Source organism: Equus caballus, chromosome 15 (assembly GCF_041296265.1).
Source record: "Equus caballus isolate H_3958 breed thoroughbred chromosome 15, TB-T2T, whole genome shotgun sequence".
NCBI classification, from domain to species: Eukaryota; Metazoa; Chordata; class Mammalia; order Perissodactyla; family Equidae; genus Equus; species Equus caballus.
The window spans coordinates 17,031,572-17,042,971 of NC_091698.1; the positions used below are offsets into that span (position 1 = coordinate 17,031,572).

At 38.9% G+C, this 11,400-nt stretch overlaps 1 protein-coding gene across 1 annotated transcript; it reads right to left on the bottom strand.

Annotated features, from left to right (window-relative positions):
• Positions 1-1,038: 1,038 nt before the first annotated feature.
• On the bottom strand, positions 1,039-10,903 carry LOC102148088 (sulfotransferase 1C3). The gene is given in 8 exon segments (XM_005615023.3): positions 1,039-1,148; positions 3,787-3,837; positions 3,840-3,954; positions 4,090-4,184; positions 7,631-7,681; positions 7,684-7,759; positions 10,222-10,319; positions 10,729-10,903. Coding segments are annotated over 8 exon segments (771 nt in total).
• Positions 10,904-11,400: the final 497 nt, after the last annotated feature.

Here is an 11,400-nt window from a genome sequence, read left to right on the forward strand (position 1 = left end):
GATTACCTTTTGAGATGCTAATTGAAAAGTCTTTTTAGATTTCTCTAATTTTACTTCTGAGTTTAAAACTCTTCAAATTCTTCCTTTCTTCTGACGCTCTCCTGGCACTTTAGGGGGCATGTGTAGCTCCTGTCTCCATTGGGCCAGTCATCTCTCTGAGGCCTTCTGCCCAGATGGCAGCCCGCGTATCAACAGAATCTCTTAGTGGCATCTCCTCAAATAACACAATATTACTTCGTCACACAAAAAGTCAGCTGTTCATTGGAGCATAGTTGAAACACTAAATTTATGATAAATCTGAAAATATAATTATTGTGAGAGTGATGCAAAATAGACTAAGTATTAAGAGAAATGGCAGTGCACAGTCAGGGTGCTTTTATCCCAGATCTCAGCTTCCAGATCAGAACCAATAGCGATTGTTATTTGTATCAAGGAAAGATTTTACAGTTCTTCACTGCATGGTTTCTTTAATTTGAGCTCTTTTGCTTAAAAAAAATCAAATTTTAGAAAAGTAAAAATTTTTCTGCTTTCCTGTTGACTTATCTTTTTAATTTCAGAGGCAATTTATTTACGTATCTTCCTGTCTAGATAAATCATGATTCTGAAACCTACTTATTAGCTCTTCTCTCTTGCAAGTTAATTATTTATACATAAATACCATCAGGAGTGCTAAAAGCTCCACACCTGTGCATTGGGACTCAGAATACCTATCTCTTATTTTATTGTGAAGTCTACATTAGATTGCACATGTGAATGCATCATACAATTGTTTGTTCTCACTTTGTTATGCACAATAAAAAATACCTATATTTTAAAAAATTCTCATGATGCTCATCCACTGATCTCTACTCTTCTTATTTTATTGGCTCGAGTGGAGGTCTGTTGATATTTTAAGTTGTGTTTTAGTATTGTAGCAGACTAGCTAAGCCCCTGGTGGACAGAGACTGAATGCTAATAAGCTTTACATTCGGTCCATACTTCCCCACCCAATATATTAAAAGGCAGTGTATTTGGCATAGTTTCCTATTTTCTTTCTTCTCAGATCTCTCTCCAGAAGGTCAGCGTGGTCCCTGACATCTTCTTATAATGCTCAGCAAATTTCTCATTCATGGCCAGGGTCAAATGATTCTTCCAGTCTCCAGGCATGCCTGAAGGAGAGCAAAGAAATTCACAGACAATCCCTCAGCCCCACTCAGCCTGAGCTTCCCACCACATGGCACAAGGCACATCCTTGCTCCCTTCTTCAAATTCTGCAGGTCCCATGGAGGTGCCCTACCTGGGCCATTTTGCTCTATTTCCTATCCACTATTGACTCTGATGCCACCCAACTCAAAGTCCACAATTGGTTACTCCCTCAGAGACAAAGAAATGTCTTACAAGGTGGCATTGCTTTTTAAACTTTTGCTGTTGGGCGAAATTTAATACAGTTAATTCCTCACAGGTAACATTTAGACAACCATGATTTTCTGCAAACTGTTGTAGCTTGGCAATCCAACCAAGGAAGAATTAACTAATTGGTCCTCTAAATTCACCTAGTGCTTTATTTCTAGTGGTTTCTTACCCCTTTGCAAGCCAACTAACTCAAAGTGCTCGATAAAACTATGGAATTCTTGATTCTAACTCCCAACCAGTGAATTAGAATCCTTAAACAGGGATTATGGGTTTTCAAAGGTGATTTTGATTTAGTCAGGTCGATTGGTATTTGGGACCCACTAGTATAGTCTCCCCTTTACCCTTGATAAGAAATTTTCACATATTGAATTATAAGGGATACGTATTCTGGTTTAAACCTGATTCGGCCTGAACTAAAGAAGCCTTACTTAGGGCCTGTAGCATACATTGTACATCTGCTTTAACCATTAAAGATATGGATGCATTAAATATCACCTCAAAGTAAAAGAATGCACTCTTTGAAGATAAGAATGCATACTTCCTTTCCTCCAACGCCAGTGTCAGTACTCCTGAAGATAAGTTTCCTTTCCCCAATATCAGGGTCACGTTGACCTACTAACCGGTAACTAAATCTCTTTGAAACTTCGATGAATATGTATCATTTGTGTGTTTAATGTATGTTCTTTGTTCTAAAAAAGTATAAAAGTGTACTGAAAACCATGCTTCTCTGGAACACTTTCTTCCTTTGTGGAGACTGCCTTCCTGGGCTAGTCCTCAGCTTGACTCAAGTAAATCTCATCTTATCTCTTTTATCTATAGAATGGTCATTGTTATTTGCATGGGCCCTCTCTTATCTTGAACTTCATGCATCTGTTTCTCAATCTATTAATCTGTTAATAAACTATTTATTTCTACCTATAAACTGTTAATCTCTCTCTTTTTTTAAGATGGGCACCTGAGCTAACATCTGTTCCCAATCTTCTTTTCTTCGTCTTCTTCTTCTTCTTCTTCTTCTTCTCTCCAAAACCCCAGTACATAGTTGTATATTCTGGTTGTGAGTGCCTCTGGTTGTGCTATGTGGGATGCCACCTCAACATGGCTTGATGAGCGGTGCCATGTCTGTGCCCAGGATCCAAACCAAGAAAACCCTGGGCCACTGAAGCTGAGCGTGTGAACTTAACCACTTGACCACAAGGCTGGTCCCTAAACTGTTAATCTCTTGAGGACAGAAAGAGTGTCTCACTCATTCATTTATGCATTCATTTGCTCACTCATTCAGCAGACATTTACTGAGTTCCTATGATATATGAGGCATATGCTAAGTACTAGTGGAACAAAACTGAACACAACACTCCCTTCTGGACAATCCATTGTCTCACTGTGGAGACAGACATGAAAATAAATAGTTACAGAGCTATGTGCTAGGTGCTAAACTAGAGCCCTGAACAAAAGCAGTGATGGACCACACCTGTTCAGAGGATGCAAGAGACTTTAGAGGAGAGATTATGCTTGAGCTGGGGTTTTATATTCATGAAGGACAGAAGTTCTCAAAGTGGCCAGGATCATCAACGTCACTTGTGATCCTGTTAGAAAGGCAGATTCTTGGGCCCCCCTCATACCTACTGAGTCAGAATCTCTGGTGTGGGCCCAGAAGTCAGTGTTTTCACAAGTCCTCCAGGGAACTCTGATGGATGCTCAAGTTTGAGAAGCATTGGCCCAGGCTTTTGCCAAATGGGCAGGGTGAAAAGGAGTAGAAATTCTTAATTTGATTTTGTGGAGGATCAGAATTTGCCACTCCAAAAAGTTTCTCTTTGGCTTGATTATTTTTAAGAAGAAAGACTGAGAAAGAAACTTTGACCTTCCCCCTAACTGCCTAAAAAAATTTAAGGTAGAAGGCCTTTTCCAGGAAGCTGCCAATACCATAAGATAACTATAGTATAATAAAAACTAGGTGAGGTAGACAGGGAGGAACCTAGCAAGGGCCAATTAAATCAAAGTTCTCCACATGTCCCTTTGTTTTTGCAAAGTATGACAAACCTTTGTTTACCAAATATTTGCTTTTCCATCTCCATGTAAATTGCCTTCCTCTCCTTCAAAGTCCCAAATCACTACCCTCCACATCTTCCTTTGACTTTAGCTGAAGATGGTATTTAAGGTGGTGGCTTTAGCCATCTTAGTGAGTTACTCAGTTTTCCTCGGTTTTCTCCTGTCATTCTGTCTCACCACAACTTAATTCTTAGACTAGCCAGAAGAACCTAGAGGGTAGAGGAATAGTTGTTCCTCCCCTACAATTGAAATATATCACTTTTTCCTGGAAATTAAGCTTAAAATTATTTTGGCTTATAGGGCAGAATATATTATAGAATCGAGTTAAATAAAAGAAATGTCCCCAACCTTTCCTCAAGAATTTTGAGATAGTGTCGTCACATATGTGGGAAGGGAGAGCATGGGCTTTTCTTTCATTACATCAAATGAGGTATGGTGGATGATCTTATTTATAATGTCCTCCGACAAGGTTTTCTCCAAGAATTCCAAAAGCTTGTGGATCTCATGTTTTGGATTCTGACCATAGAGGAAAACAGCTTTATGAGGAGGGGAAAAAGAAGAGCTTGGCCAATTTAAAAGACAGATTTTTGCATAAAGTATAATTGTCAGGAGGCTTTGCTGAGTCTGACCAACGACACTCAGTGTACTTACCTTTTCTGCATCTTTGTAGAAGAGGTAGAGGACCCAGTGCTTGCTCTGTGCTACCTACGACCCTTTCACATGGTCGCACCAGGAGCCGTGAGCCACTAGAAGAGGGAGAAGCGCTGTTAGTTCTCAGTACCAGGGCCAGACCCAAAGAAATGAGGCAACTTACCATTCCTTTGGAATAAGCTTCTTGAACTTTTATTCAGCTTATTTAGTGAAGGGGAGGTAGTTTTCTACTAATAAAAGTTAGATCAATCTTTACAGTTTAAAGCAGAGATTTATAATATATATATTTACTGTATGTGACTTTACCCATGTAGACCATTTCTTGGGACTCACCTTAAATCATTTCAGTAATAAAATATTTCACCTTGTGAAAAGTCAGCATAAGTGGAGCCATTTTGAAATAGAGCCAGAGTAGTCATTTCAGAGGAACTGCATGCACATCTTACTCCTTGAACCTTTGAACTGTTTGAGCTGGGCCAGACCTTTGGGCTGGGCCAAACTAACATTGTCTTCCAAACAACTGTTTGTAAAGTTCACAGGAAAGCAGGCATCCTGACCACAAAGACAGATGACTATCTGCTCTCTTTCTGTAGATCCAGTTGGTAAGCAGCCATGTATAGCTAAAGAATAACCTAGCTTAAATTGACAAATAATAATGTACACCTGAAATTACACAATGTTATAAACCATTAGGATCTCAATAAAATAATTGAAAAGAAAAGAATAACCTAGTTTATTAACACCTCTGGAAGATTTTTTTCCCTCTTCCTCTTCTTTTCATGGAATTACCACTTTCCTTTTCCCGTAAAAACCCTCCTATTTCACCCTGTAATTGCGACACTATTTGGGTTTCTCCCGGAATTTGTGTTCACCGGATTGCAATTCTTAGATCCCAAATAAACACTTTGTCCCTTAAACTGGTTTCTGTTTTTGTAGGATGATAAAGTGTTCCTGGTAAACAGTGTTTAGTTCCAGATTCAACGACTGACTCAGGTAGCTCAGTCTTAGAGCTTGGGTCCTCCTGCTATGCTCCCCTCATACCTGTGCTATGCATTTTGCAAGTGCATAATCAGAAAGAGATGCAACAACAGCAGAGAGAAAGGTACCACTGAGGGGAACTTAAGGGATTTGCCTACTTGGGAAACAAGGGATTGATTTTCTTTTACCAATTTCATCAATTTTCATTCATTCACAGGGAAATGAATGGAAACCCTAGTTAGCTAATACTGTATTTTCAGGTCATGGCAGTGATATTTCAGTGTCCCTGATAGATTGGCACATATGGCAGCTTCCTGATTTTGGTTCTGGGCATGGTTGTAAAAACTATGTTAGCATTTTATATATATAGTATATTACATAAAGTGTATATATAATGGTATATAAGTAATTATAAAAGTAATATTTATTGAGTCTTTGCTTTGTTGCAAGCATGATGCAAAGTGGACATAAAGTTTTGTCTGAAGGATGGTAAGAAATATTGTTCAGAGGTGAAAAGTCCACAGAGCAAGTAGGCAAGTGAGTGAAATGTTCTCTTCTGAATGAAGATGATCAGGGATGTATGTTTGTAGTTGACTTGAACCCTGACATGTATCATGCTGACTGATACATATGTCAAAGTTCTCCAAAGAAATAGAACCAATGGGAGATTTTATATACAAATGATCTGTTTTAAAGAATTGGTTTCCCCAATTGTGGGGGCTGGAAATTTTCAAATTCGTCGTGCAGGCTGGCAGGCTGGAAACTCAGGCAGGATTTGATGTTACAGTCTTGAGGCAGAATTCCTTCTTTTCTGGGAAATCCGTTTTCGCTCCTAGGCCTTCAGTTGTTTGGATGAGGCCCATCCATGTTGTTGAGGGGTAACCTTCTTAAAGTCACCTGATGAGGATGTTAATTAGATCTGCAAAATACCTTCACAGAAATATCTAGATTGGTGTTTGATTGAATAACTGGGTACGACAGACAAGTCAAGCTGACACATAAAACTATCACAACATGAGATTTGAGAAAAATCATAAGAGAAGCCTGGGATCCTTCTCTCTCCTATGCTTCCTCCTACCTTGCCTACTCTCAAAAATTCTCTCATAAATATTGGGAAATCCATTCAGTTGGAGTCTTATCTAGATTTGTAATTTTTCTTATCATTAGCTGTCTCTCCTCTTTTATCTCATTTGTTTCTGAAGAAGTTGTTCTGACAGAATCCTCTGTCTTGATTCACTTGAGTGACATACTTGATGGGGATTCTTTTTGATTGGTTTTTCCATAGACTTCTGTTTTATCCAAATTGTGTTGAGGAATTCATTTCATTTTGATCTTTTTCTTTTCTGAAGAGAATATGAATGCTGGTCAGACTTGGCTATAATGAATTCATGGGGGCAATGCAAAATGCTTCCTGATTTGGGAATTTAACTAAACTTGACCAAATAAATGGGTTGTCAGTAAGAACTATGAAATATTGGTATCCTGACTTGTTGGCAATATCTTATTTTTGTCCTTGCCCTCTCTGTTTACCAGGAAGAGCTATTAAGGACCTACTTTCTGCTTGGAGGCAGCTCTTTGCTCAGTAAACTGGTAGATGCTGGCTTAGGGAAAGTCAGATTGCCCAAGGACTGGGACCACTTGACATCACAAAGCAGTCATTTCATTCATGGGAACTCTAATTATTTGAGGAACATTCATTATGTGGAGCAGCCATGATGTAACTTTCATCCATTTGTCTGAGTTCTTCCCACCCCAATATGAAATATAATGACGTAATCTTGTTTCTAAATTAAAGCTCCATGTAAAGGAGGTCAAGACAATCTTCACATCCTAAATTGCCCCTATAACACTTTAGTCTCTTCTTCTGTCTACACATTACTGTTTTCTTGAGATCTCTTCTTTTGTCAAGGTTTTGAGATCCTTATCAGTCTGGTTTGACATACGGTCAATTCTACTTGGTTGGTTTTTTGACAGGTGAACCTAAAGGGTTCAGTAGTGTCCTAAGCTGTGATCTCAGTAAGATCTACTAAGATGTGACCTCATTACTGAAGATGAGGGGCCACAACTACTAATTCTAATTAGAAGGCCCTGCTAGAGAAGACATCTAAGATTGTACATTATGGTGTATGGGAACGGCACCCTCTGCAATTATGCGGTGCACAACTTTTATGGCTGTACACAGTGGCACTGCAGCCCAATAACACAGTAAGATAAAATTAGCATGAAGTGATCCTATTCCTTCAGCTGCCCTAGGTCTTTCTGTATGAAATGTCTCCTCTTTCCCTTATTGTTCCTTATTGTCAGTTTTTGAAATCCAAGTTAAGATTTGGATACTTTTACCTTTGTCCCTACAGTTATACCCTAATATGTGCTCAATTTATATTTATATCCACTTTTGGAAAAAAAAATCTTCTACCTGTCTTTCCCAGTCTCCAGATCCCTAAGACAGGACCTGGTCACTCAGGATGGCATTCAGTACCATTCTCTGCCAGAATACCAGAGGCCCTTCTCATGGTTAGAATGTCCTGAAGGGTAGAGTACCCCAAAGTCAGTTTGCACTCACCTTTTCTAGACATGAATTTCTCACAAAATTCGTCCAAGCTCTGAGGATCATGGAATAGGAGGTCATCATGTGAAGGTGTTGTTAGTAACACACCAGGCAATCCTTGGCACTTCTGGCCAGATAGATAACCTGAAATCAAGGAGAGAGAAGGAAGCCAGAGAAAGAAAAATAATACTGTAGAAGAGTGTTCCAAAACAATGATAACTGCCTCTTATAGGTATATATAATTTTATTGACTTACTACTTAAAAATATTGATTAAATAAACTGAGCCCATTCTTTGACCCTGCTTTGCTGATGGACATGGGGAATACAGAGACAAGGAGAGTGCCCTACCCTTAGAGTAGTCATATGTTATGTAGGAAGATGAACAAAATGTTAGGACAGTACTGTAAATAATGACTGGAATATGATATACCAAGTACTCACAAGAGGAAAAAGTGACAGGGCATTCCTAGACATTCAGGGAGGGAACCATGAAATGGCAAGTCTCAGGTGTATCTTGACAGGGGAGAAGGAATTTTCCTAGCTTCACAACTGGGAAAGAGGTGTGAAGGAGAAAGCATTTTTTGTGCATACGATCTCATTTGACTCCCATAGATGTTAGAGCTGGTAAGGAGAGAAGGGATATTTGCCTCTTTAATTGATGAATTAGCTAAGATTTACAGAATCTGAGTGACTTTACCAATAATACATGGTTAGTACATGAGGGGGTCAGGGCCGGAACAGAGAAATTTGGGCATTGAATCCAGAGCTGCTTCATTACATGCACAGTGCCTGTACATATCAGCAAGACTCTCACAGAGGAATGTCTAAGACAGTGTTTCTCAAAGATTAGAATGGTTTTGCTAATATACAATATTTTTCATATTTGGGTTGCTCTTGGCTTTGCCTCAGGAATCTAGGCAAAATAAGGAAAGTGGCATGGCAAGCTGCTGATTGGGAATTTATGATCATTCATTCAACAGATACACAGCAGACAAGTAAGCTGCTACTACGTGTCAGACTCAGTCCTTTCCTTCAAGGAACTCACAGTCAAGAAGAGGTAAGAACTCACAGACAAGAGAGGCAAGAAAAGAGAAAATTACAATGCAGTGTGATGAATACAATGATGGGACAAACACACCCACACTTATGCCAACATATATAGGTGAAATTTATCCAGCCATGAGTGGTCAAGGGAAGCTCCCAAGAGTAGGTATTATCTATGCAAATATCTAAAGATAAGTAGGAATTAGCCAAGTAAAGATGGGAGGAGATGCTTGAGTCAGATGAATAGCACATGAAAAGGTCAAGGGTGTGAGGAAACACTGTGTGTTAAAGGACTTACAAGATTTTCAGGATGCTTTTAGCAAGAATGGAGGAGTCTGAAGAGATTGGGCTGCCACTGAAGCAGGGCCCAGGCTGCCAAAGGCCTTGAAAGTGATATAAAGAATTTGGACTTGATCTTCAATCCGTCTGTGGAAAATTTAAAGTAGAGAAATGCCTTAGTCAGATTTGTGTTTTAGAAGGATTACCAACTACAAAGAAGAAAGGCTGGAGGTGGCAAAACAAGAGGCAGGCAGACTAATTGGAAGGCAAAAAAGAACAATGACCTCTTGGGTACAGATGGCAGTGTTTTAGTATATTGGATAGGTTAGAAAGATACGAAGGAATTAAGTGGACTTTGTGAGAGAACAAATGTGGAGGCAAGGGAGATAAAAATGATGACAGGTTTTGAGTTTGGCCAATTGGGTATATTATGGACATAGGTGTTAGCGCCTATAAACATAGGTTCCCTATACACCATACAAGAGGGGCCAAATAAAAACTGTAACGCCAGGCTTATGGCAATGAAAGCGTTTTTATTTCAGGTGATATCAGCTGGGAGATGAGAGTAAGCCCTCAAATTCATCTTGTTTCTTCTTGTCTCCCAGAAAGATGGGAAGCCAGGGGTGTTAAAGGTTTGTGAAGAATGTGGCTTCTTATAGAGAGTGGGGGAAGTTAGTGGCCTTGCTGGTTGGAGCTTTCCCACCAGCCTGCATTCAGCCTTGGGATGCTGTTTGCAGAAAGGAGGAGGAGCTGATAAGGAATCCAGGTGGCTGTCCTTGGCCATGTCTGTCTCCATGGCAGATAGTGGATTCTGGAGCCAGGGAGCGAGGGAATGAGCAGGGAAAGAGTGCTTTCGTTTTAATCCCATATATGCTGGGTTTAATGTAGGGGAACTGATATCAGGGCCGGCATCATAGGGAATCCTTGAAGAGAAGCAAATTCTACACTTTTGCTTCTGAGGCCAGGAGACTATTCTCTAATATTTTGGCTGAGCAAGGCAAAAGTTTTACTTTAAAAAGTGTTTCCCTCTGTTCTAGCTCCCCATCCACTCTGATTTATAACAATACAGATTATTTTGGAGAATTCAGGCAAGGAATTATCATGAAATAGGATCAAACAGAATATTAGAAAATAGCTGTCTACAGATTCCAAGTTTATGTAATTCTCAATTTTTAAGGACTTTGTCTAGGAAAAATAGCACAATGGGTTTTTGAAAGTATCTTCAATTGCATAATTTATATCACCAAGTTAAGAGAAGTTTGAAAAGTCAGCTCTTTTTACCTCACAGTTTTGTTTCCAGCAAGATGGTGTCATTAGGCGTGAAGGAGGGAGAGTTTTTAACACTCGTGGTGAAGGCATATCAAGAGCTATCTCCAAATCTAGAAAAACAATTCATATTCTTCATTTATTCTTGTTACTCTTGGAAATCCTTGAATTTACATTTGTGTCTTATTCTAAAGAGTGATTTATTTTATATTTTTCCCTAGGAGACAATTGAGACAATAGCTGTACATTCAGAAGGATGCATAAAGCATCCCTTCCTTCCTATTCTTCAAGCTTTTCTTTGTTTCATCTTATTCTTTGGACTCAGACTTTCAGGAAAGTTCATTAGCTCCCTCAACGAATTCTCTTAATGTCCATAACATACACCCCTCCTCCTTTTCCTCCTTCTCCCTCTCTTTTTTAAGAAATCATTCCCATTCGTTTACAATAACTTAAAATTAATGTCTGACTCTTCCACAGATCTGAACACAGGGAGACTTTTCAATATTGCTGTATAATACTCACCAGGTTCTTAGTTATAGGGAAATAATTCAGTGAAGGGGTGTCTTTCAGTAGAGGCAGCTTGGTTGCATTTTGCCTCATCACCATCATTTTGAATCATGTCTAGAATTTCTTGAATCCACGTTGTACTTGAAGATATTAGAAACAGTTCTTTAATTTTAGTCAGCTGGGTGTTCATCCTAAGTATTTAAATATTTTGAAGAAAGACAATATGAGAATAATTAGACATTAGAGTAATGTTGTAGAGGCAAAAGGGAGCCATTCTGTTATACCTCTCCTTAGGTACGAGGTGGTCACAAAATTTCATGTGGGAGGACTTGGAGAAACGTTTTCACCTTTTTTTGCAAAAAATTTTAAACTTACAGAGACTTGAAAACATAACATAAAGAGCACTCCAAATATTCAAATTTTAAAAAACATTTTGCTTTATTGGCTTTAGCCTTTCTCTTTCTCTTATCTAGATCTATCTATCTATCTATATATCTATCTTTCTATCTATCTATCATCATCATCAACTATTTATCAGCTATCCATCTATCTATCATGTTTGACTGAACCATTTGAAAATAAGTTGCTGATATCAGGACGCTTCATATCGAAATGCTCCAGGAGGCATCTCCCAAAATGACATTCTCCTATTACATTTTCTATATGTTTCTTATCACATCTAATTTA